Source organism: Giraffa tippelskirchi, chromosome 9, assembly GCF_054371585.1.
Source record: "Giraffa tippelskirchi isolate mGirTip1 chromosome 9, T2T-mGirTip1v1.2.pri, whole genome shotgun sequence".
NCBI lineage: Eukaryota > Metazoa > Chordata > Mammalia > Artiodactyla > Giraffidae > Giraffa > Giraffa tippelskirchi.
Genome location: NC_137283.1, coordinates 120,223,116 through 120,250,950, shown reverse-complemented (window position 1 = coordinate 120,250,950; position 27,835 = coordinate 120,223,116). Strand labels below are relative to the sequence as shown.

At 38.5% G+C, this 27,835-nt stretch overlaps 1 protein-coding gene across 12 annotated transcripts in view; it reads left to right on the top strand.

The window, feature by feature from the left end:
• The window catches only part of MANEA (mannosidase endo-alpha), a 330,701-nt gene that overhangs the window by 260,059 nt on the left and 42,807 nt on the right, over nucleotides 1-27,835 (top strand). For 6 of the 12 annotated variants that reach the window (XM_081530764.1, XM_081530767.1, XM_081530762.1 and 3 more), the window contains one exon: nucleotides 3,384-3,965. In XM_081530764.1, the coding sequence (XP_081386890.1) occupies nucleotides 3,422-3,965 (544 nt within the window). In that variant the 5' untranslated portion in view covers nucleotides 3,384-3,421. Of the gene's footprint in view, nucleotides 1-3,383; nucleotides 3,966-12,618; nucleotides 12,834-14,375; nucleotides 14,457-27,835 lie in introns of those variants that run through there. The other 6 variants (XM_081530769.1, XM_081530768.1, XM_081530774.1 and 3 more) reach the window with 3 other exon arrangements.

Genomic DNA, 27,835 nt, shown 5'->3' with positions numbered 1-27,835 from the left:
GTGGTGTCTGCTAGGTTCCACACTGTTAAGTTGCTGTATATATCTCCCTAGTTAATTTGGTATCTTTTTGGGGGAAGGGATACTCTGCCAATATGTAGATATCCTATTTCTCATAAACCCTATTTCTTTGAACCCCTCATTAATATCCATTAATGATTCTTGCTTGATACAGTAGTAGCCAAGTGGTGATAGTCTAATTCCATTATTCCATCTAAATTTATTAATTGGTATTCCAGTATGTCTTTTTTATTCCATTTATTTATTTTCACATTTTTTAAATATCAGTATAGATTTATGAAGTCTTATTTTATGTTTGTAATTTATTATTCTTATTCATAATTTTGATGTTGAAATCGTCCCAGATTTAGTCAGTAGTTGCCTCTTCAGGCTAACTTCTGTGTCCTATGAACATATCTCTACATTTTTTGAGTAATTCCTGATTTTCAGGCCATACTGGTTTTCATTTCAAGCTGATTTTCCTTTACAAGTTGTTTCAAGCTCATCTTGTACTTTCGTAGCCACATTCTTGGCATCAACCTGGTTCTGTTAAGTAGAGAAGGGTATGTAAAATTCAAAATCTTGGCATCAGATGGGTTTATTGCTGCAAGGAGTTCTTTGGTTCTAGACTCTCAGTGGACAGAACTAGGAAATAACGTGCATGTATTTGTATGTGTACACACCCATTTACCCACCCCGACACATGAATTTGTTTATCTTTTAAAAGCCATGCATCCATATTGATACTGCCAATTGCAGTCTGACAACACAGGTTTCATTTTAGCCTCCTACTTTCTGTGTTTGTAACACTTTTTTCTTTTTGTTTTTTTGTCAGTGAATAACCTGAGCCCCATTTTCTGGCTTATATTGCTTATTTTTACAATGCACATTAAATATTTTAAGAGTTGCTAAACTGCATCATAGCATAAAATAATCTACTTATTAACTGGAGTTTAAGCTTTAATATATTTTGTTTGTTTTGAGTATGTGAAATGTAACATGACTTAAAATGACAAACCTATATAAAAAGTTATACTCAGTTACTTTCATTATCCACACTTCTACCCTGTTTTAATAACCCCATATTTTTCAGTTTCTCTTTACCCTCTGTAGATAATCAACCTTATTAGATTCTTTTTTTTCTGTTTCTTTTGCTCACTTGAGAAAATCTATTTTTTCTTATTGTCATTTTGCTTTTTTCACTTGGCAGTATATCCACAGAATCACTTTCTTTCATCTCAGAGCTCTTCCTCATTTTTTCTGAATACTCAGTATTTTACAAACAATGCTGCATATTAACTTATGTACTTACTATTGATTGTGTATTTTCAAGGTAAATTCTGTGAAGTAGGATTCTTGAATCAGAGGAAAATGGATGTGTAATTTTGTTATGTATTGCCAAATTCCCAAAAAGGTTGTACAGATTTCATTCACTATCAATGCATAAGAGTGCTTATTTTCTCACTGTTCTTGCCAACAGGATGTAGTTTCATGCTTTTTATTTTTTGCCAACCTCATAGATAAGAAATGATACATTTGTGTGGTTTTGATTTACATTTTTCATTCAGATTGTCAGTTGTCCTTTTACTTTATTTTATAGTATTTTTTGATATATATATTTAAAAATTTATGTAATCTTTTTTTTTTTAATTGCATCTGAATTTTGAGTCTTAGGTATAGAAAGTTTTTAATTACACTAAGGATATAGGCAAATTCAGGTGGGATTATATGAATATTTGAATGATTCTGAGCCCTACAACTTACTTATTCTTTGAGAGATTAAGCAGGGAAATAGGGGCATTATTTAAAACCTCTGCTTCAAAAGTAGCATCAGAGAAGCTGAGAATATAAGAAAAAAATGGCAGCTGAGAAAATGAACAGAGCTTTCGGTAGTTTCATAGCTCTTAGGGGACCAAAATTGGAATTCAGGGCCCTTCCAAAGCCCATCCTAGAGGAGAAATCTTGGTAAATACTTGTGACTTTGATTTCAGAACCTGTAAGTATAAAGGAGTAAAGATGAATCAGAAATACACCAAATATTTGCAAGGACTTAAACCCAGTTTTGAAGATTTCCATCTGTGATTGTTGTTGTTCAGTCACTAAGTTGTGTCCGACTCTTTGCGACCCCATGAACTGTAGCACACTAGGCTTCCCTGTTCTTCACTATCTCCCTCAGTTTGCTCAAACGCATGTCTGTTTGAGTCAGTGGTGCCATCCAACCATCTCATCTTCTGTTGCCCCCTTCTGCTCTTGACCTCAATCTTTGCCAGCATCAGAGTCTTTTCCAATGAGTTAGCTATTTGCATCACATGTCCAAAGTATTGGAGCTTCAGCTTCAGCACCAGCCCTTCCAATGTGATATACTAAGATAATCTTCCTCTACCCTAAAAGTCTTCAAGAAATAAAAATAAGCTTTCTTTGAAGGAAGATGACATGTAGAGCCTCACATTATCTCTGAAACTTTTTGTATTCTATGTGTAGCATTTAGGAAAAACAATAATTTAGCCTATAAAAAAAATTGTTACTGTCTGGATATTAAGAGGAAAAAACCAAACAGGCAATGGAAACAGAATCCTAAGATTCAAATTCAGGTTATTAGAGGTAGACTTTAAATAAATGGGATTACAAAATTCAAGGAATAGGAAATTTTATCAGAGAACTGATATCTTTGAAAAGAATCGAATGAAAATTTTAAGACTAAATTTATAACTGAAATTAGTTGCCACTGAAGAGAGTCAGGAAATTGAAGATAGTTCAGAAGAAAATATTCAGACTGACCCATGGAGAGACAAAAGGAGGAAAATTTTAAAAATGTTTAAGGAACACATGGGACATAAAATTCTGATGGGTGTAATGTATTTCATAATGCGAGATGAGAGACAAGATCATAATTGAGTATAACACTTGAGTTGGTGAAATGGGGTGGGAAAAAAAATGATTATAATTGAGGCAGTCAAATAATAAGTTTGTTGAAATTGTTGAATGACTAGGCTTTTTATATATTCATAAATATTCCCTTTTTAAATCTGAAGTTTTGATTTTATATTTAGAAAATTTTAGTCTCTCTGGGTAGATTGTTTCTTTTCTATATCAGTATATGTAAAATCTGTCCAAAGGATGAAGAATATATTCACTTTATTAAATAACATGCTTAAAATCTTTATCTGACAAAATGTAATTGTGATATTTCCAAATAAATACTGCTATTCAATCTAATTATGTATAGATTCTTTCTGTAGCTATTAATATTTGATTATGTAATTAACATCATAATACTCTAAAATTTTTCAGTGTAACAAACTTTATGGATTTTAGTTTTCCTTTTGAATATATTGGAAAATATTATTAATACCACTTACTAATAGTCGTTTTTCAATATGTTATAGCTAAACATTTACCATTTTGGAGTTTAAAGGATGACATCATGGCAAAATTTCGAAGAAGGACTTGCTTCATTTTGTCACTTTTTATTCTATTTATTTTCTCTCTGATGATGGGTTTAAAAATGCTGAGACCAAATAAAGCAGCTTTTGGAGATCCTTTTGGACTTGACCTTCTTCCAGAAATTTGGCAACAAACTCCTCATTTGGCGAAAGTTTTTGATTCCCAAAAGAGTGACAAAATCAACAGTGAAACAAACATCAAGAACTTAAAAACTGTGGAAATGACTGTGAAAGCTTCCGTAGCCTCTGAACCTCGTCCAGAAGAACTGCCACCTCTGAATTATTACTTACATGTATTTTATTACAGTTGGTACGGAAATCCACAATTTGATGGTAAATATATACATTGGAACCATCCAGTTCTCTCACACTGGGACCCTGGAATAACCAAGAAATACCCCAAGGGGAAGCACAACCCGCCTGATGACATTGGCTCCAGGTTTTATCCTGAGTTGGGAAGTTACAGCTCTCGGGACCCTTCTGTCATTGAAACTCACATGAAACAAATGTACTCAGCTTCAATTGGTAAGTATTTTAGATATGTATGTGTATGTATAAGTAAATTTTTGTAGAACATTAATTACTAATTGACCTTCCCTGCTGGCTCAGTGGCAAGCATTTTGCCTGCAATGCAGGAGACAGAGGTTCGATCTCTGGGTTGGAAAGATCCCCTGGAGAAGGAAATGGCAACCCACACCAGTATTCTTGCTAGGAAAATCCCATGGACAGAGGAGCCTGGAGGACTACAGTCCATGGGATCAGAAATTATTAATTAGTCTCTCATTATAAGTTTATAATTTTAAACTTACAAACTCTAGATTAAACTGTTGTTATAACAAGTTAACACTAACATTTCTGGGTGTATTATTTTTATTGATTTCTAATTTAATACTCTGAATTTTATTAAGTTATGATTGACATAAGATACAATGAATTCTCTCACTTTGTGTTATATATGTTTAAATATCGCCCCAATTATGAAGTAAAATATTCTGTAGCCCCCAAATTTTTGTCTGCTATTTAGCTCTCCCTACATTCAAGGAAACTATGTATCATATAGACTAGTAGTTGTAAATGTTTTATTATTAAAAAAAATAGAATCATTTGCCGGAGTCCCGCTCCAGCTGGTCCAGGGGCAACCAAGGGATGAACGGCATTGGCGAAAAGAAAAGAAAGGAGACAGAGAGTTTTTGATGGCCCAAGGACCATAATCTTTATTGCTTTAGTCTCTATAGCACATGTTCTTCTACGTAATGATTCTTACAATGTTTTTCCATTCATATCAACTTCCCCTGCTTCTAAGATGTGTTAAAAAGTTTTTTCCTAGTCTATTGTCACATTTTAGTTACGTTTACCCCGAAACCTATTTCTGTTCTACTAAAACATGGCCTATGAATCATATCATTCTATCTACTTATTCTGTACAGCCTGCTACTACAGCGAATACAGCGTCTTGCTTCAGTGAATAAGTACTATAGCGATGTCTAAGGGCAAAAGTTTCTCATAGTACAGCCATTGTCAGTGATGGTTTGTTTACCATCTACCTACATAATACAAGACTGTTTCTGGCAGGGACAAGTCTTTTGCAGTTTACCTGGAAACCGTTTACAATACAATTCGTATATTTCTTTTCCGTTTATGCTTAGATTCTGAGGGGAAAAGGCAATTGGCTTAGTTTCTGTAATTTTCTCTGATACATGACCCAAATTTTCCAGTCATCAATAACAATCTCCTCATGAGGCAAGGTCACAATAGGCTTAGGGCTTGTTTTCCAAATGATCATGGCCTTATTTCCTGGCTGAGGTTAGGGACCCACCAGTCAAGGGCCTCAGTAGGTTTAATCATTTTTGGAATGTTTCTCTGGGGCAAGGGATCATTCTTCTTTTTTCTGGACTCTCATGACCTCATCATGGAAGCTCCTACAACTCCAGCAACAAAGAATGAAGCAGAGTTAGCCACAACAAAAGCATAGAAACAGGAAGAAGTGAAGGTTCCGATCCAGGAGAAAAACCGCTTTGCAGTTTCTTCTTGAGTGGTGCCATGACTTTGTCATCTGGCAGTAATTCCAGAACGGCTCCCAACAATCATTAAATATATGTGTGTATATATGTGTGTGTGGTGTGGTGGGGGAGTCTTTTACTCAGCATGCTATTTTGAAATTTAGTCATTATTGCTTAGTCGTATTCCATTGTATCGGAGAAGGCAATGGCACCCCACTGCAGTACTCTTGCCTGGGAAACCTCATGGACGGAGGAGCCTGGTAGGCTGCAGCCCATGGGGTCGCGAAGAGTCGGACACGACTGAGCGACTTCATTTTCACTTTTCGCTTTCATGCACTGGAGGAGGAAATGGCAACCCACTCCAGTATTCTTGCCTGGAGAATCCCAGGGACGGAGGAGCCTGGTGGGCTGCCATCTATGGGGTCGCACAGAGTCGGACACGACTGACGCGACTTAGCAGCAGCAGCAGCAGCATTCCATTGTATAATTATAGCGGTCTGTTTCTGCATTCATCTTGGTGCACATTTGTACTGTATCAAATTTTAGGCATGTAGCATATAATTTGGTCTTTAAAAAAAAAAAACTAGTTTGACAATCTCTTCTTTTTTCAGTTTAGTTCACTTGTTCAGTCGTGTCCGACACTTTGTGACCCCATGAGCTGCAGCATGCCAGGCCTTCCTGTCCAACACCAACTCCCGGAGCCCACCCAAACTCATGTCCATTGAGTCAGTGATGCCATTCAACCATCTCATCCTCTGTCATCCCCTTCTCCTCCTGCCCTCAATCTTTCCCAGCATCAGGGTCTTTTCAATAGAGTCAGCTTTTCGCATCAGGTCACCAAAGTATTGGAGTTTCAGCTTCAGCATCAGACCTTTCAATGAACACCCAGGACTGATCTCCTTTAGGATGTACTGGTTGGATCTCCTTGCAGTCCAAGGGACTCTCAAGAGTCTTCTCCAACACCACAGTTCAAAAGCATCAATTCTTCGGCACTCAGCTTTCCTTATAGTCCAACTCTCACATCCATACATGACTACTGAAAAAACCATAGCCTTGACTAGACGGACCTTTGTTGGCAAAGTATGTCTCTGCTTTTTAATGTGCTTCTTTTTCAACACCTGTTTATTTCATTTATTTTAATACTGATATAGTTGACTTTACATGTTTCATTTTGCTATTTGTTTTCCATTTATCTCATCTGTTCTAGTCCTTTTCCCCAATTTTTTTCTGCTTCTACTTGTATTGAAAATGTTTAGTCTGTTTTATATTTTCTGACTTATTAAATATATTCCTTCATTTTATGATTGGTCTGATGTTTACAATATGCACCTTTAACTGATGGGAAGTCCCAAAGTATTCCTACTGTTTTCCCCTCTTCCCTTCAACTTTTTCTTCCTTCTAATTTCTGGTACTTCAATTACATGTATTTACATAGAATCATGTCCCACAGATAAATAATGTAGAAAAATATGTAATTGAGTGTATGAAAATTCAACTCATTTATATACCCTTTATAAAACTCTCCCCGTTTTGATTCTGTCTTCTTAGTGTCTCTACCACTAGGGCCAAAAGGAGAAATTGAGTGTTCTTAAATTTTTCTGACACTTCAAATTGTGCCAACTCACTGTTAAGCTGATAGGGGTAGAGAGACATGGAAGATTTTATCATGAACAAAATAATACAGAGACCTGTGAATCTATTATATATCAACTTTGTGCAAGATGACTTTTTTTTCTTTTTTTTTCCAGTGGAGTATAGTTGCTTTATAGTGTTTCTGTTGTACAGCAAAGTGAATCAGCCATACCTATATGTATATTCCCCCATTTTTGGATTTCCTTCCCATTTAGGTCATCACAGAGCATGAGTTCCCTGTGCTATATAGTAGGTCTCATCAGTTACCTGTTTTACACATAGTGCGTATAAATGTTAATCCCAATCTCCCAATCCATTTCACTCCCTCTTCACCTCTTGGTATCCATATGTTTGTTTTCTATATCTTTGTCTCTAATTCAACTTTGCAAATAGTTCATATATACCATTTTTCTAGATTGTGCATATATGCATTAATATACGACCTTAGTTTTTCTGACAGACTTCGCTCTCTACAACAGTCTATAGGTCCATCCATGTCTCCACAAATGGCACAATTTTGTTCCTTTTTATGACTGAGTAATATTCCATTACTTAGTGAAAGAGGAGAGTGAAAAAGTTGGCTTAAAGCTCAACATTAAGAAAACTAAAATCATAGAATCCAGTCCCATCACTTCATGGCAAATAGATCGGGAAATAGTGGAAACAGTGGCTGACTTTATTTTTCTGGGCTCCAAAATCATTGTAGATGGTGATTGCAGCCATGAAATTAAAAGATGCTTACTCCTTGAAAGGAAAGTTATGACCAACCTAGACAGCATATTGAAAAGCAGAGACATTACTTTGTCAACAAAGGTCCATCTAGTCAAGGCTATGGTTTTTCCAGTGGTCATGTATGGATGTGAGAGTTGGACTACAAAGAAAGCTGAGCACAGAAGAATTGATAGTTTTGAACTGCAGTGTTGGAGAAGACTTTTGAGAGTCCCTTGGACTGTGAGGAGTTACAACCAGTCCATCCTAAAGGAAATCAGTCCTAAATATTCATTGGTAGGACTGATGCTGAAGCTGAAACTCCAATACTTTGGCTACCTGATGCGAAGAGCTGACTCATCTGAAAGGACCCTGATGCTGGGAAAGATTGAGGGCAGGAGGAGAAGGGGACGACAGAGGATGAGATGGCTGGATGGCATCACCAACTCGATGGACATGGGTTTGGGTGGACTCCGGGAGTTGGTGATGGACAGGGAGGCCTTGCGTGCTGCGGTTCATGGGGTCGCAAAGAGTCAGACACAACTGATCGACTGGACTGAACTGAACTGAATACTCCATTGTGTTTCTGCGCCACGTCTTTATCCACTCATCTGTTGACGGGCATTCAGGTTGCTTCCGTGTTCTGCCTGTTTTAAACAGCGCTGCAGTGAACGCTGGGTGCGTGTATCGTTTTGAATTATTATTTTCTCCAGGTGTATACCCGGGAGTTGGATTACTGAGTCATCTAGTATTTCTGGTTTTAGTTTTTTTAAGGAACCTCCATACTGTTCTTCGTAGTGACTGTATCAGTTTACATGATACAGTATAAGAGGATTCTCTTCTCTCTGTATCTTCAGTAACTCTTGTTATCTCTTGTTTTTTTGATGATAGCTATTGATACAGGTACAAAAGGATATCTCACTGTGGTTTTGACTTGTAAATATTTTCCAGGTGATTAGTAATTTTTTCGTGTGCCTGTTGGCCATTTGTAAATCTTTGGAAGAAGGCCTCTTCTGTCCTTCTGCCGATTTTAAAAGTAGATTGTTTCCTTGTTTGGTTTTTGTTACTGAGTTATATGAATTTTTGTAAATGATGGCTATTAACCCCTTATTCATTACATGATATGCAAAATAATTTCTCCTATTCAGTATATATCTTTTAATGGTGTTATTGTTGCTTTTGCTCTGTAGAAGCTTTTAAGATTGACGAAGTCCTACTTTAAGATTTTTTCTTTAGTTATTTGTGCTTTTGGTGTCATATGCAAAATATCAGTGCCAAGACCAGTGTCAAAGATCTTCTTTCCTGTATTTACTTCAGGGAGTTTTATATCAGGTCTGTCTTATATTTTAAGTCTTTGATCTCTTTCAAGGTGCTTTTTGTGAGTGGTATAGGATAGACCCAACTTTCTTTTCTGTGTATGGCTATCCAATTAGCACCAAAGGATGTTCTTGGTCCTCTTGTCATGTATTAGCTCCTCGAGGTGTAAAGCCAGATTGTTTCTTTGTAAGTTTTCCATTTCTTAACATCTTCGTTTTATGACTACAAATATCCCTTTCAGAATGCCTTTGGGGCATCCCATAAGAAAGTGACAAGAAGAGAGTGAAAAAGTTGACTTAAAACTCAACATTCAGAAAACTAAGATCATAACATCTGGTCCCATCAGTTTATGGCAAATAGATGGGGAAAAAGTAGAAACAGTAAGAGACTTTATATTTTTGGGCTCCAAAATCACTGTAGATGGTGACTGCAGCCATGAAAGTAAAAGACACATGCTCCTTGTAAGAAAAGTTATGACCAACCTAGACAGCATATTAAAAAGCAGAAATATTATTTTGCCAACAAAGGTCTGTCTAGTCCATGTTATGGTTTTCCCAGTAGTCATGTATGGATGTGAGAGTTGGACCATAAAGAAAGCTGAGCGCTGAAGAATTGATGCTTTTGAACTGTGCTGTTGGAGAAGACCCTTGGACTGCAAGGAGATCCAACCAGTCAATTCTAAAGGAAATTAGTCCTGAATATTCATTGGAAGGACTGATGCTTAAGCTGAAACTCTAGTACTTTGGCTACCTGATGAGAATAACCGACTCACTGGAAAAGACCCTGATGCTGGGAAAGATTGAAGGCAGGAGGAGAAGGGGACTACAGAGGGTGAGATGGTTGGGTGGCATCACCGACATGATGGATATGAATTTGAGGTGGCTCTTGGAGTAGGTGATGGACAGGGAGGCCTGGTGTGCTGCAGTCCATGGGATCACAGAGTCGGACACCACTGAGCGACTGAATTGAACTGATAGGTTTGGTAGAAAGTGATTTTATTTACATTTGTTTTAAGATCATCTTTGGTTCCTATTTTGATTTCTTCTTTCATCCATTGGTTGTTCAGTAGTTTCTTGTGTATTTTTCATGTATCTGTAGATTTTCCAACTCTTGATTGTTATTAGTATAGCTGCTGTTGCTTCCTTTTGGTTCCCACCTGAATGGAATGCCTTTTCATCCTTTGACTTTGAGTTTATGGGGATCCTTAAAGCTTTCCTGTTGGAACCATACAGTTGGCTCTTGTTTTTCATCCTTCCAGGCACTTATGTGCCTTTTGATTACTGAATTCAATCCACTTTTGTTTAGAGTAATTATTAATACTTAAGGACTTATTCAGTTCAGTCACTCAGTTGTGTCCGACTCTTTGCAACCCCATGGACTGTAGCATGTCAGACTTCCCTGTCCATCACAAAATCCCGGAGCATGCTCAAACTCATGTCCATCAAGTTGGTGATGCCACCCTACCATTTCATCCTCTGTCATCGCCTCCTCCTCCTGCCTTCTGTCTTTCCCAGCATCAGGGTCTTTTCCAGTGAGTCAGTTATTCTCATCAGGTGGCCAAAGTATTGGAGCTTCAGCTTCAGCATCAACCCTTCCAATGAATATTTAGGACTGATTTCCTTTAGGATTGAATGGTTTGATCTCCTTGCAGTCCAAGAAACTCTCAAAGAGTCTTCTCTGTCAGCACAGTTCAAAAGCATCAATTCTTCAGCGCTCAGCTTTCTTTATGATCCAACTCACATCCATACATGACTAATGGAAAAACATAGCTTTGACCTGATGGACCTTAGTCAGCTAAGTAATGTCTCTGTTTTTCAATATGCTCTCTAGGTTGGTCGTAGCTTTTCTTCCAAGGAGCAAGTGTCTTTTAATTTCATAGCTGCTGTCACCATCTGCAGTGAATTTGAATCCCAAGAAAATAAAGTCTGTCACTGTTTCCATTGTTTTCTCCTCTATTTGCCATTAAGTAATGGGACCCGATGCCATGATCTTAGTTTTTTGAATGTTGAGTTTTAAGCCAGCTTTTCCACTCTCCTCTTTCATTTTCATCAAGAAGCTCTTAAGTTTCTTTTCACTTCTGCCATATGGGTGGTGTCATCTGCGTATCTGAGATTATTGATATTTCTCCTGGCAATCTTGATTTCAGCAGTACATTTCAGCCAGGCATTTTGCATGATGTACTTTGCATAAGCAGGGTGGCAATATACAGCCTCACGTACTCCTTTCCCGATTTGGAACCAGTCTGTTGTTCCATGTCCAGATAGCTCAGGAGGCAGCTAAGGTGGTCTGGTATTCCCATCTCTTTAAAAATTTTCCACAGTTTGTTGTGATCCGCATAGTCAAAGGCTTTGATGTAGTCAATAAAGCAGAAGTAGATGTTTTTCTAGAACTCTCTTGCTTTTCAATGATTCAATGGATGTTGGCAATTTGATCTCGGGTTTCTCTGTCTTTTCTAAATACAGCTTGAACATCTGGAAGTTGTCGGTTCACATACTTTTGAAGCCTAGCTTGGAGAATTTTAAGCATTACTTTGCTAGCATGTGAAATGAATACAATTGTGTGGTAGTTTGAACAGTCTTTGGCATTGCCTTTCTTTGGGATTGGAATGAAAACTGACCTTTTCCAGTCCTGTGGCCACTGCTGAGTTTTCCAAATTTGCTGGCATATTGAGTGTAGCACTTTCACAGCATCGTCTTTTAGGATTTGAAATAGCTCAACTCTAATTCCGTCACCTCCACTAGCTTTGTTCATTGTTTTTCCTATGGCCCACTTGACTTTGCCTTCCAGGATATCTGGCTCTAGGTGAGTGGTTACACCAGTTGTGGTTATCTGGGTCATTAAGATGTTTTTTTGTATAGTTCTTCTGTGTATTCTTGCCACCTCTTCTTAATGTCTTCTGCTTCTGTTATGTCCATACCATTTCTGTCATTTATTGTGCCCATCTCTGCATGAAATGTTCCCTTGGTATCTCTAATTTTCTTGAAGATATCTCCAGTCTTTCTCATTCTGTTGTCCTCTATTTCTTTGCATTGATCACTGAGGAAGACTTTCTTATCTCTCCTGCTATTCTTTGGAACTCTGCATTCAGATGGGTATATCTTTCCTTTTCTCCTTTGCCTTTAGCTTCTCTTCTTATTAATGGCATTAAGTTAAAAGCATTTATTAATGCTACCTTATTGTGTGTTGGTTTTGTATTTCCATTATTGTTTTTTCTGCCTGCATTTGTAAAGGTTATTTTCCATGATGGTATGCTCTTTCTCCTCCTTTTTTGTCTTTTATTGATCTGCTCTTGATTTTTGTTTTATTGTTACCAAAGGGTTAGTTAAAACATGTTACAGATAAAAGAGTCCAATTTAAGCTAATAACAATTTCTTTTTAACTCGTAAAGTTTTTCCTTAGTGTGCAGAGAATGAGATGGTTAGAGAGCATCACCGACTCAATGGACATGAATTTGAGCAAACTCCAGGAGATGGTGAAAGATAGAGGAACCTCTCGTGCTGCATTCCATGAGGTCACAAAGAGACAGACACAGATTAGCAACTGAACAACAATGACGTATCTACCATTTTGCTCCTCCCTTTATATTATTCATGTCCCAGTTTACCTCTTTTTGTTGTATATTTACGTGTAACTTATAGTAGCTATACTTTCCCTACTCTTTCATTTAGACTTTGTACTCTTGTTGAGTGGTTAACACACCATCCTACTACATAGTTAGAGTTTTCTAAATCTAACAGTATGTTTCTCATCTTTCCCAGTGTATTGTGTAATTTTGTGTGCTTTCATGTGACTGATTAGCTTGTTTTCATTTTAGCTTGAACTCCTTTTAGCAGTAAGTACAAGGCTGATGTAGTGGTGGTGAACTCCCTTAGATGTTGTTTGTCTGGAAGTCTTTACTTCTTTGTATCTGAAAGATAACTTTGCTAGATAAATCATTCTTGGTTGGGAACTTTTATCTTTCACCTCTTCAAATATGTCATTCCGCCGTCCCCCTGGCCTGAAGAGTTTCTGCAGAGAAATTAGTCATTCAGTCGTATTCGACTCTTTGCGACCCCATGGACTGTAGCCCACCAGGCTCCTCTGTCCATGGAATTCTCCAGGAGCAGGTAGCCATTCCCTTCTCCAGAAGAATCTTTCTGACCCATGGATCAAACCCAAGTCTCCTGCATGGCAGGCAGGTTCTTTACCATCTGAGCCACCAGGGAAGCACAACTTTGCTAGAAAAACCCTTCTTTGCTGGGCATTTTTATCTTTGAACTCTTCAAACATGTCTTTCCACTGTCCCCTGGCCTGATGGGTTTCTGCAGAGAGATCTGCTGGTAGCCTGATGGTAGTCCATTGTAGCTTCCATTCCTTTCTTTTTTTTTCCCCTGCCTGTCTTTAAAGTCTTTGAGGGTGTCTTTTTGCTTTGAGATAGCAGGATGGTCTATTAGCTTTGTAAACTTATATGTCCAAGTCTTTCTTCAGATTTTGGAAATTTTCACCTATCATTTCTTTAACTCTCTGCCCTCCCCCTTCTCTGTCTGGAATCCTGATTATCCTGATATTTGTCTTTTTGATGGATTTCCACTGATCTTTGTTCTCTTTTAGTTTAAATTCCCTCTTTTCTTCATCATTTTCAAATTCCTACCCTCTAAGTTACATTTTTTTTCTTCCATATGGGCAGCCTTGTTGCACTGCATACTTCAGGTCATGCATTGAATTTTGATTGGTTCTTTTTAACAATTTTAATAATTTCCTTCTCTTTAATAAAGAATCATTTGTTCATATTTTTATTCTTAATTTCATTGAAATGTCTTTCTAAGTTTTGTAATTTGTTGAGTTCCTTTAGAACAGCTAATTTGAATTCTTTATTAGATTGTATATTCTGCACATTCTAGCTTGGTTGCTGGAAAATACCAATACTATTTTCTTTTTGTGATGCTGTATTGCCTTGATTTTTTTTTATTTTTTATTGTTCTTGTGGATATATGTTGATGCTGTCACATTTGAAGTAGTTGATACCTCCTTAACTCTGCTTGTGCCTTTTGCATGTGCCATTGTATCTTTATACTTTATAGTGTTGATATTTGAGTTTTTTCCCCCTGTAAAGCTGTATCTGCTCCAGTGTACTTGTTACCTTTTGGGGCAAATTTTTAAGCATAAATGTCTGCTCGGCTTTTAACATTTTCCCAGGCTGGCTTTTGGAAACCTCTTGTTATCCAGAAAGTGGCCACTATAGATCAAGGTTTTTGTGGTTTCTCACTCATGCATTAATTGTGGTGGTTTGTTTTCTTAGTGGACTTCCTGTTTGCCAGAATACATTTCAGGAGGCTTACTCAGGAGCAAGCACAAGGAGCCCATGGCAAAGTGGGAGGAGGTATGTGCTATAGCATTGAGGTGCATTGAGGGAGGAGGTGTGGGCTGTAGCGCTGAGGTGCATTGAGGGTGCCGATAGGCCCAGTGAGCCGCATCAGTGGGTGGTTTCCAGTAGGCTCATGGGTGGAGTTTCTGCTCAGTGGTGTCCCTTTCCTCCTCTTTGCCATCATCCCCCCTTTCCTGAGTTGTGAAGTTCCCACCTTAGTACTCTAGGTGAAGAGAAATGGATTTCTCTAGCCATATCCTGCCCAGCTGCTTTCTTTATCCTGTGAGTGAGAAGTTGCCTCCACTGGATAAATCAGCCTTGTTCAGTGTTTGCAGCACCAGTATAGTTTTTCATACTTCCTACTCTCTGACCAAATTCAGATCCTTTGGTGAAAGCTGGACTTATGCAAGTTTTCTTTCATGCCTAAGTGCCTGCCAGGGACAGCATTCACTCAGTTTTTGCTTGATAGCAGCCAGTGGAGGTCTTGGCAGATTTACTGGTCTAGTAAAGAATCCACCTGCAATACAGGAGATTCGGGTTCAATCCCTGGGCTGGGAAGGTTCAATCCCTGGGTTGGGAAGATGCCCTGGAGGAGGAAATAGCAACCTACTCCAGTATTTGTGCCTGGAAAATCCCATGAACAGAGGAGTCTAGTGGGCTACAGTCCATGGGGTTGCCAAGAGTTGGACATGACTGTGTGACTGAGCACACACTGGTTTGGTAGCCCAGTTTCTCTGTTTCTTACTTGCCACATTATTGGAAGAGATTCCTCACAGGTCCCTTGGAGTAAGATACTGCTGCTAAGTCGCTTCAGTTGTGTCCGACTATGTGTAACCCCATAGACGGCAGCCCACCAGGTTCCGCTGTCCCTGGGATTCTCCAGGCAAGAATACTGGAGTGGGTTGCCATTTCCTTCTCCAGTGCACGAAAGGGAAAAGTGGAAGTGAAGTCGCTCAGTCGTGTCCGACTCTTAGCGACCCCATGGACTGTAGCCTACCAGGCTCCTCTGTCCATGGGATTTTCCAGGCAAGAGTACTGGAGTGGGGTGCCATTGCCTGGAGTAAGGTACTAGATCCCAAAATAACCACAAAAGTAATATAAGGATCTCATTTGCTGACCATCTTATGCCACCATGTTGCTGATGTCACTTCCTATTATACTTAACATTATTAGACAGAGAATAACTGGACTTATTGTAAAAATTGTGAACACAGAACACTATTTTGGTCCATGGACTTTTCCTGCTGACACTGGCATTTTTTGAATTGAAGAAGATAGTCAGTGAAGGGTGTTTAAATTGCTATATGAATGTGCTTTGACTTGTTTAAAATTCACATTTTTCCTTTGATGTAAATGGCCTTGTGTTTCCTTTTATTGAAATTACTGTGTGAAATAACTATACTTTTATATCACCCAGTACAAGCTGGTTAATTATTTGTCTTACAATTAAAGTGTTACGTGTTTTAAATACTAGTGGTTTAACCTTTTTTATCTCCGAGAAAAGAATGATGAAATTAGAATGAAGTATTAAAGTAATATTTAAACTCTAACCATTATAATAATGTATCAGATAGAAGGAGCCACTGTTAGATATATATCCTTTTCAAGTCTTTAAAGTACCATAGGCAAGTACTTTCTATTTTTTAATTTTTTATGAAATGCTCAAAAAAACATAGTGGGATATTCAGAATAATGGCCCCAAAGACGTACACATTCTAATTTCTGGAATCTCTGAATATGTTGTCTTACAAGTCAAAAGCAATGAAGGTTGCATATGTATAATTAGGGTTGCTAATCAGTTGACCTTGAAATAGGACTAATCTAATCACTGGAGTCCCTAAAAGTAGAAGAGGGAAAAGAGAGATAAGTGATCTGAGTCAGATAAGTGATCTAAAAAGGGCTTATTTTGCTGGGCCTGCCTTTGAAAATGGGGTTAGAAAAGTCAAGAGCCAAACAATGTGGTGTCTTCTGTAAGCTAAGAACAGCAAAGAAACAGCTTCTTTCTTGAAACCTCTAGAAAGGAATGTAGTTCAGTGAACCCTCTTGATGGTAGCCTAGTAGACCATGTCAAATTCTGACCTATAAAACTGTAAGGTTATAAATTTTCATTGTTTTAAGCCACTAAACTTGTGTTAATTGATTATGGCAGTAATAGAAAACTAATACACTTCAGCAAAACATAATTTACTCTGTATCTTTAAAATTATCTTCCCTTTCCTTCAGTTTCAGTTCAGTTCAGTCACTCAGTCGTGTCTGACTCATTGTGACCCCATGAATCGCAGCATTTCAGGCCTCCCTGTCCATCACCAACTCCCAGAGTTTACCCAAACCGATGTCCATCAAGTAGGTGATGCCATCCAGCCATCTCATCCTCCGTTATCCCCTTCTCCTCCTGCCTCCAATCCTTCCCAGCATTAGGGTCTTTTCCAATGAGTCAACTCTTCGCATGAGGTGGCCAAAGTATTGGAGTTTCAGCTTCAACATCAGTCCTTCCAATGAACACCCAGGAATGATCTCCTTTAGGATGGCTTGGTTGGATCTTCTTGCAGTCCAAAGGACTCTCAAGAGTCTTCTCCAACACCACAGTTCAAAAGCATCAATTCTTTGGTGCTCAGCTTTCTTCACTATCCAACTCTCACATCCATACATGACTACTGGAAAAACGATAGCGTTGACTAGACTGACCTTTGTTGGCAGAGTAATGTCTATGCTTTTCAATATGCTATCTAGGTTGGTCATAACCTTCCTTCCAAGGAGTAAGCGTCTTTTAATTTCATGGCTGCAGTCACCATCTGCAGTGATTTTGGAGCCCAGAAAAATAAAGTCTGACACTGTTTTCACTATTTCCCCATCTATTTCCCATGAAGTGATGGGACCGTATTCTATGATCTTAGTTTTCTGAATGTTGAGCTTTAAGCCAACTTTTTCACTCTCCTCTTTCACTTTCATCAAGAGGCTCTTTAGTTCTTCTTCACTTTCTGCCATAAGGGTAGTGTCATCTGCATATCTGAGGTTATTATTTCTCCTGGCAATCTTGATTCCAGCTTGTGTTTCTTCCAGCCCAGCGTTTCTTATAATGTACTCTGCATATAAGTTAAATAAGCAAGGTGAAAATATACAGCCTTGATGTACTCCTTTTCCTATTTGGAACCAGTCTGTTGTTCCATGTCTAGTTCTAATTGTTGCTTCCTGACCTGCGTACAGGTTTCTCAAGAGACAGGTCAGATGGTCTGATGTTCCCATCTCTTTAAGAATTTACCACAGTTTATTGTGATCCACAGAGTCAAAGGCTTTGGCATAGTCAATAAAGCAGAAATAGATGTTTTTCTGGAACTCTCTTGCTATTCGATGTCCACCAGATTTTGGCAATTTGATCTCTGGTTCCTCTGCCTTTTCCAAAACCAGCTTGAACATCTGGAAGTTCACAGTTCACAAATTATTGAAGCCTACTTGGAGAATTTTGAGCATTGCTTTGCTAGCCTGTGAGATGAGTGCAATAGTGCAGTAGTTTGAACATTGTTTGGCATTGCCTTTCTTTGAGATTGGAATGAAAACTGACCTTTTCCAGTCCTGTGGCCACTGCTGAGTTTTCCAAATTTGCTGGCATATTGAGTGCAGCAGTTTCACAGCATCATCTTTTAGGATTTGAAATAGCTCAATTAAATTCCATCACCTCCACTAGTTTTGATCATAGTGGTGCTTCCTAAGGCCCACTTGACTTTGCATTCCAGGATGGAATGTGGCTCTAGGTGAGTGATCACACCATCATGGTTATCGGGTCTTGAAGGTATTTTGTTTATAGTTCTTCTGTGTATTCTTGCCACCTCTTCTTATTATCTTCTGCTTCTGTTAGGTCCATACCATTTCTGTTCTTTATTGTGCTCATCTTTGTGTGAAATGTTCCCTTGTTATCTCTGATTTTCTTGAAGTGATTTAGTCTTTCCCATTCTGTTGTTTTCCTCTATTTCTTTGCACTAATCACTGAGGAACGCTTTCTTATCTCTCCTTGCTATTCTTTGAAACTCTACATTCACTTGGGTATATCTTTTCTTTGCTCCTTTTCCTTTCACTTCTCTTCTTTTCATAGCTATTTGTAAGGCCTCCTCAGACAACCATTTTGCCTTTTTACATTTCTTTTTCTTGGGGATGGTCTTAATCCATGCTTCCTGTACAGTGTCATGAACCTCTGTCCATAGTTCTTCAGGCACTCTGTCTATCAGATCTGGTCCCTTGAATCTATTTGTCATTTGCACTGTATAGTCGTAAGGGATTTGATTTAGGTCATACCTGAATGTTCTGGTGGTTTTCCCTGTTTTCTTCAATTTAGTCTGAATTTGGCAATAAGGAGTTCATGACCTGAGCCACAGTCAGCTCGTGGTCTTGTTTTTTCTGACTGTACAGAGCTGCTCCATCTTCAGCTTCAAAGAATATAATCAGTCTGATTTCAGTATTGACCATCTGGTGATGTCCATGTGTAGAGTTGTCTCCTGTATTGTTGGAAGAAGGTGTTTGCTGTGACCAGTGCATTCTCTTGACAAAACTCTATTAGCCTTTGCCTTGCTTCATTTTGTATTCCACGACCAAGTTTGCCTCTTACTCCAGGTATTTCTTGACTTCTTACTTTTTCATTCCATTCCCCTATAATGAAAGGATATCTTTTTTGGGTGTTAGTTCTAGAAAGTCTTATAAATCTTCATAGAACCATTCAGAAGGTCTTGTAAGTCTTCACATGGAATATAAAGAAAGCTGAGTGCTGAAGAATTGATGCTTTTGAACTGTGGTGTTGGAGAAGACTCTTGAGTCCCTTGGACTGCAAGGAGATCCAACCAGTCCATCCTAAAGATCTTTAGTCCTGGGTGTTCATTGGAGGGACTGATGTTGAAGCTGAAACTCCAATACTTTGTCCACCTCATGTGAAGAGTTGACTCATTGGAAATACCCTGATGCTGGGAAGGACTGGGGGCAGGAGGAGAAGGGGACGACAGAGAATGAGATGGTTGGATGGCATCACTGACTCAATGGACATGGGTTTGGGTGGACTCCCGGGTTGGTGATGGACAAGGAGGCCTGGAGTGCTGCGATTCATAGGGTCGCAAAGAGTCGGACACGACTGAGCGACTGAACTGAACTGAGGTTTGTCATGGGCTTCCCTGGTGGCTCAGACGGTAAAGAATCTGCCTGCCAGTGTAAGAGACCCAGGTTCGTACCCTGGGTTAGGAAGATCCCTGGAGAAGGGAATGGGAACCCAATCCAGTATTCTTGCCTGGGGAATCCCATGGGCAGAGGACCCTGGCAGGCTACAGCCCATGAAGTAGCACAGAGTCAGACACGACTGAGCGACTAACAGTTAGGTTTGTCATAGCTTTCCATCCAAGGAGCAAACATTTTTTTAATATCGTGGCTGCAGTCACCATCTGTCATGATTTTGTAGCAAAAGAAAATAAAGTCTGTCACTGTTTCCATTGTTTTCCCATCTGTTTACCATGAAGTGATGTGACTGTTTGCCACGATCTTCGTTTGTTGAATGTTGAGTTTTAAGCCAGCTCTTTCACTCTCCTCTTTCACCATCATCAAGGGGCTCTTTAGTTCCTCTTCACTTTCTGCCATAAGGGTAGTGTCATCTTCATATCTGAGGTTATTGATATTTCTCCCTGCAATCTTTATTCCAGCTTGTGCTTTCCAGCCTGACATTTTGCATATGTACTCTGCATGTAAGTTAATAAGCAGGGTGACCGTATACAGCCTTGATGTACTCCTTTCCCAGTTTGGAACCAGCCTGTTGTTCCATGTTCCAGCTTCTGGTTCTAACTGTTGCTTCTTAACCTGCATACAGGTTTCTCAGAGGGCAGGTAAGGTGGTCTGGTATTCCCATTTCTTTACGAATTTTCCACAGTTTGTTGTGATCCATACAGTCAAAGGCTTTAGTATAGTCAATGAAGCAAAAGTAGATGTTTTTCTGGAACACTTTTTTTCTATGATCAAATGGGTGTTGGCAATTTGATTTCTGGTTCCTCTGCCTTTTCTAAATACAGCCTGAACATCTGGAAGTTCTCGTTTAATGTACTGTTGAAGCTTGGCTTGGAGAATTTTGAGCATTACTTTGCTAGTGTGTCAAATGTGTGCAATTGTGTGATAGTTTGAAAATTCTTTGGCATTGCCCTTCTTTGGGATTGGAATGAAACCAACATTTTCCAGTCCTGTGGCCACTGCTGAGTTTCCATATTTGCTTGCATATTGAGTGTAGCCCTTTCACAGCATCATCTTTTAGGATTTGGAATAACTCACCTGGAATTCCATCACCCCCATTAGCATTGTTCGTTATGATGTTTCCTATGGCTCACTTGACTTCGTACTCCAGAATGTCTGGCTCTAGGTGAATGATCACACCCATCGTGATTATCTGCATCAGATGTTTTTTGTATAGTTCTTCTGTGTATTCTTGCCACCTCTTCTTAATGTCTTCTGCTTCTATTAAGTCCCTACTGTTTCTGTCTTTTATTGTACCCATCTTTACATGAAATATTCCTTTGCTATCTCTAATTTTCTTGAAAATATCTCTAGTCTTTCCCATTCTATTGTTTACCTCTATTTCTCTGCACTGATTACTGAGGAAGGCTTTCTTATATCTCCTTGCTATTCTTTGGAACTCTGCATTCCAATAGTATAGCTTTCCTTTTCTCCTTTGCCTTTAGCTTCTCTGCTCAGCTATTTGTAAGGACTCCTCAAACAGCCATTTTGCCTTTTTGCATTTCTTTTTCTTGGGTATAGTCTTGGTCACTGCCTTCTGTACAGTGTCATGAATCACCATCTGTAGTTCTTCAGACCCTGTATCAGCTCTAATCCCTTGAATCTGTTTATCACTTCCACAGTATAATCGTTAGGGATTTGATTTAGGTTATACCTAAGGCCTAGTGGTTTTCCCTACTTTCTTCAATATTGTCTGAATTTGGCAATAAGGAGTTCATGATCTGAGGCACAGTCAGCTCCTAGTCTTGATTTTGCTGACTGTATAGAGCTTCTCCATCTTCGACTGCAAAGAATGTAATCAGTCTGATTTTGGTATTTCCATCTGGTGATGTTCATGTGTAGAGTCTTCTCTTGTGTTGTTGGAAGAGGGTGTTTGCTATGACCCCTGTGTTCTCATGACAATACACTGTTAGCATTTGCCCTGATTCATTTTGTACCCCAAGGCCAAACTTGCCTCTTAACTCCAGGTATCTCTTGACTTCTTACTTTAGCATTCCAGTCCCCCATGGTGAAAAGAACATCTTTTTTTGGTGTTCGCTGTGGAAGGTCTGTAGGTCTTCATAGAACCATTCAACTTCAGCTTCTTCAGCATTAGTGGTTGATGCGTAGACTTGAATTACTCTGCTGTTGAATGGTTTGCCTTGGAAATGAACAGAGAACATTGTGTCATTTTTGAGATTGCACCCAAGTACTGCATTTTGGTCTCTTGTGTTGACTATTAGGGCTTTCATCTCTGGAAAATGGGCATGGCTCTCTCTATGATAAGAACGTAGTATGGGCATTTCTCACTTTATTTGTTAAGAAAACTGTAGTATCTCCATTTATGTGTTCTTTCACTTTTATCAGATGTCCAACGACTATATTTATTTGTTTGGGTTTATTTCAGGATTCTCTCCTAATCTATTAATTTATATGTCTATTCCTTTCATCAATACCATCCCGTTTTGATTGCTTTAGCTTCCTGAAAGCAAGTAATATTATTCCTTTTTGTTCTCTTTGAAAATTTCTTTTGCTATTTAATTTCTTTGCCTATCCATATCAACTATTCCATATCTTTAAAATATCCTGGTGGAATTTAGAGTGATATTGCCTTGAATGTATAGATCAATTTGGGGAAAGTTGACATTTTAAAAATAATATAATACCACTATTGAACAATAACAAGTTGAATATTCTATTCCATAAACATGGTGTATCTTTCCATTTATACAGGGCTTTAATTTTTTTAACTTATTTTAGGTTTTTATTATTAACCACATGCAGGTCCTGTATGTATTTTTAAGTATTTTGGGGAGGTTTGTTATTGTAAATAATACTATTTCTTAAATTTTTATCTTTTGCCCATCAAAAGTATATAGGAATGCTATATATCTGTATCTTACGTCTTGTAATTTTAATAAACTCAGCTTATTGATTCTAGGAGCATTTTTTATGGTTTTTTTTCTTTATAGACAATCAAATGAAAATAAAGACATATTTTTGTCTTCCTTTCTAATCTGCATACTTCTGTTTCTTTTTCTTTTCTCACTGGTTTGGACTTCTGATGTTATGTGGATTTAACTGGTAAGAGAAGAGGATATGCCTGACTTGTTTTTGATCTTAGAGGAAAAGAAATCTTTCTTCTTTAAGTATTATATGAACTGTAGGGTTTTTGTAAATGTCATTTGTCAAGTCAAGGAAGTTCACTTGTATTACTGGTGGTGAGCGTTTTATCACGTTGAGTTTTATCAAATGCTTTTTTTCTGTATCCATTTACCTTTAACTTTTTTTTTATTTTTAAATTCTTTTCATTATGGTAAAATACATATAACATAAAAGTTATCATTGTAAGCATATTTAAATGTGAAATTCAGTGATATTATATATTAATACATACATAATGTTGTAAATCATCACTCCTATCCATCTTCATAACTAAAACTTTACCCATTAAATAATAATTCCCTATTCTCCCCACCCCACATTTGGCAGCCATCATTATACTTTGTCTCTCTATTATTTTCTATCTCTGTTATTTTTGATACAAAATAATTGGTACAGTATTTAAATAATACATACAGTGTTTATCTGTTTGTGACTGGTTTATTTCAGTGAATTCATCCGGTGGATTCATTTATCCATATGTTGTAACATATTGCAGAATTTCATTCTTTTTAAAGATTGAATAACATTGAATTATATGTGGATGGACACTTGAGTTGCTCCCACATTTTAGGTATGTGAATAATGCTACTGTGAACATAAGTGTAAGGACATAAATATCTCTTCAATAACCTGCCTTCAGTTGTTTTAGTTGTATACTCAGAAGTGGAATTACTAGACTGGGTACTAATTCTATTTTTAATTGTTTGAGGAACCCGCCCTACAGCAACCTATTCCACAGCAGCTCTACTTTTTTCAGTTCAGTTCAGTCGCTCAGTCGTGTCCGACTCTCTGCGACCCTATGAATTGCAGCACGCCAGGCCTCTCTGTCCATCACCAACTCCCGGAGTCTACCCAAACCCATGTTCATCGAGTCGGTGATGCCATCCAACCATCTCATCCTCTGTCGTCCCCTTCTCCTCCCGCCCCCAATCCTACCCAGTATTAGGGTCTTTTCCAATGAGTCAACCCTTCGCATGAGGTGGCCAAAGTATTGGAGCTTCAGCTTCAACATCAGACCTTCCAATGAACACCCAGGATTGATCTCTTTTAGAATGGATTGATTGGATCTCCTTGCAGTCCAAGAAACTCTCAAGAGTCTTCTCCAACACCACAGTTCAAAAGCATCAATTCTTCGGCGCTCAGCTTTCTTCACTGTCCAACTCTCACATCCATACATGACCACTGGAAAAACCATAGTCTTGACTAGACGGACTTTTGTTGGCAAAGTAATGGCTCTGCTTTTAAACATGCTATCTAGGTTGGCCATAACCTTCCTTCCAAGGAGTAAGCGTCTTTTAATTTCATGGCTGCAGTCACCATCAGCAGTGATTCTGGAGCCCAAAAAAGTAAAGTCTGACACTGTTTCCACTGTTTCCCCGTCTATTTCCCATGGAGTGATGGGACCAGATGCCATGATCTTAGTTTTCTGAACGTTGAGCTTTAAGCCAACTTTTTCACTCTCCTTCTTCACCTTCATCAAGAGGCTCTTTAGTTCTTCTTCACTTTCTGCCACAAGGGTGGTGTCATCCGCATATCTGAGGTTATTGATATTTCTCCCGGCAATCTTGATTCCAGCTTGTGTTTCTTCCAGCCCAGCGTTTCTCATGATGTACTCTGCATATAAGTTAAATAAGCAGGGTGACAATATACAGCCTTGACGTACTCCTTTTCCTATTTGGAACCAGTCTGTTGTTCCATGTCCAGTTCTAACTGTTGCTTCCTGACCTGCATACAGGTTTCTCAAGAGACAGGTCAGATGATCTGGTATTCCCATCTCTTTCAGAATTTTCCACAGTTTATTGTGATCCACACAGTCAAAGGCTTTGGCATAGTCAATAAAGCAGAAATAGATGTTTTTCTGGAACTCTCTTGCTTTTTCGATGATCCAGCGGATATTGGCAATTTGATCTCTTGTTCCTCTGCCTTTTCTAAAACCAGCTTGAACATCTGGAAGTTCACGGTTCACATATTGCTGAAGCCTGGCTTGGAGAATTTTGAGCATTACTTTACTAGCATGTGAGATGAGTGCAATTGTGCGGTAGTTTGAGCATTCTTTGGCATTGCCTTTCTTTGGGATTGGAACGAAGACTGACCTTTTCCAGTCCTGTGGCCACTGCTGAGTTTTCCAAATTTGCTGGCATATCGAGTGCAGCACTTTCACAGCATCACCTTTGAGGATTTGAAATAGCTCAACTGGAATTCTATCACCTCCACTAGCTTTGTTCGTAGTGATGCTTTCTAAGGCCCACTTGACTTCACATTCCAGGATGTCTGGCTCTAGGTGAGTGATCACACCATCGTGATTATCTGTGTCGTGAAGATCTTTTTTGTACAGTTCTTCTGTGTATTCTTGCCACCTCTTCTTAATATCTTCTGCTTCTATTAGGTCCATACCATGTCTGTCCTTTATCGAGCCTATCTTTGCATGAAATGTTCCCTTGGTATCTCTAATTTTCTTGAAGAGGTCTCTAGTCTTTCCCAATCTGTTGTTTTCCTCTATTTGTTTGCACTGATCGCTGAGGAAGGCCTTCTTATCTCTCCTTGCTATTCTTTGGAACTCTGCATTCAGATGTGAATATCTTTCCTTTTCTCCTTTGCTTTTCGCTTCTCTTCTCTTCCCAGCTATCTGTAAGGCCTCCTCAGACAGCCATTTTGCTTTTTTGCATTTCTTTTCCATGGGGATTTTCTTGATCCCTGTCTCTTGTACAATGTCACGAACCTCTGTCCATAGTTCATCAGGCATTCTGTCTATCAAGTCTAGTCCCTTAAATCTATTTGTCACTTCCACCGTATACTCATAAGGGATTTGATCTAGGTCATACCTGAATGGTCTAGTGGTTTTCCCTACTTTCTTCAATTTAAGTCTGAATTTGGCAATAAGCAGTTCATGATCTGAGCCACAGTCTGCTCCCGGTCTTGTTTTTGCTGACTGTATAGAGCTTCTCCATCTTTGGCTGCAAAGAATATAATCAATCTGATTTCGGTGTTGACCATCTGGTGATGTCCACGTGTAGAGTCTTCTCTTGTGTTGTTGGAAGAGGGTGTTTGCTATTACCAGTGCGTTCTCGTGGCAAAACTCTATTAGCCTTTGCCCTGCTTCATTCTGTACTCCAAGGCCGAACCTGCCTGTTACGCCAGGTGTTTCTTGACTTCCTACTTTTGCATTCCAGTCCCCTATAATGAAAAGGACATCTTTTTTGGGTGTTAGTTCTAGAAGGTCTTGTAGGTCTTCATAGAATCGTTCAACTTCAGCTTCTTCGGCATTACTGGTCGGGGCATAGACTTGGATTACCGTGATATTGAATGGTTTGCCTTGAAAGCGAACAGAGATCATTCTGTCGTTTTTGAGACTGCATCCAAGTACTACATTTCGGACTCTTTTGTTGACCATGATGGCTACTCCATTTCCTCTAAGGGATTCTTTCCCACAGTAGTAGATATAATGGTCATCTGAGTTAAATTCACCCATTCCAGTCCATCTTAGTTCGCTGATTCCTAGAATGTCAACGTCTACTTTTTTACATACCTACCAACAATGCACAAAGTTTCCAATCTTTCCACATTCTTGCCAACAATTGCTTTCTTGTTTGTTGTTGTTATTGTTTTTTTATTTGATAAAAGCTTGCCTTATGGGTGTGAGGTAGTATCCCGTGATAATTTTGATTTGTTTTTCCCTAATGATTTAATATGTTCCCTAATGATGTTGAATATCTGTTCATGTGCTCATTGGCCGTTACATATTTTCTTTGGAAAATTTTTTATTTAAGTCCTTTGCTCTTTTTTTTTTTTTAGTGTGGTAGTTTATTTTTGTAACTGTTGAATTTTAAGAGTTTTCTCTGTACCCTGGATGTTTTAATCCCTTGTCAGATATATGATTTACACGTGTTTTCTCCCATTCTGTGAGTTGCATTTTTACTCATTTGATAGTATCTTTTGATGTACACATTTTTAAGAATTTCATTAAGTCCTGTTTGTTTACATTTCTGATGCCTGTGTTTTTGCTGTCATATCCAAATTGTCATTACCAGATATGATGTCATAAAACTTTTACACTTGTTTTCTACTAAGAGTTTTATTGTTTTAGGTCTTAAATTTAGATCTGTGGCCCATTTTGAGTTAATTTTTGTGTATGGTGTTAGGGGTTCACCTTAATTATTTTCCATGTGGAAGTCTACTTTCCCCAGCAGGTTTTGCTAAAAAGACTGTCCCTGCCCTATTGAATGGTGTTGGCATTTTTGTCAAAAAATATTTGAATGTATATGCAAGGGTATATTTCTGGTGTTTATTCTATTCCATTAGTCTATATGTTTGTGTTTATCCCAGTACCACATGAGGATGATTAATATTGCTTTGTAATAAGTTTTGAAGTCAGGAAGTATAAATCCTCTAATTTTGTTCTTTTTCAAGATTATTTTGGCTTTTAGGATCACATGAAATTCCATATGAATTTCAAATGCATTTTTCTGTTTATGCAAAAGAAAGTCTTTGAGATTTTGGTAGGGATCACATTGAATCTATGCATCACTTCGAATAGCTGTGGCATTTTAGCAAAATTAATTCTTTCAGTCCATGAATATGGGATGTGCTCACATTTTTTGTATTTTAATTTCTTCTGGCAGTGTTTCATAGCTTTCATTGCACAGGTCTTTCACCTCCTTGGTTAAGTTACATCTGAAGCATTTTTTTTCTTTTGCATGTTATCATATTGGAATTGTTTTTGTAATTTCATTTTCAGATTGCTTGTTATTATATAGGAATGAAACTAATTCCTGTGTGTTAACTTTGTATTCTGCAATTTTGATGAATTCAGTTCAGCTCAGTCAGTTCATTTCAGTCACTCAGTCACGTCCGACTCTTTGCAGCCCCATGGACTGTAGCACGCCAGGCCTCCCTGTCTATCACCAACTCCCGGAGTTTACTCAAACTCATCTCCATTGAGTCGGTGATGCCATCCAACCATCTCATCCTCTGCCGTCCCCTTCTCCTCCGGCCTTCAATCTTTC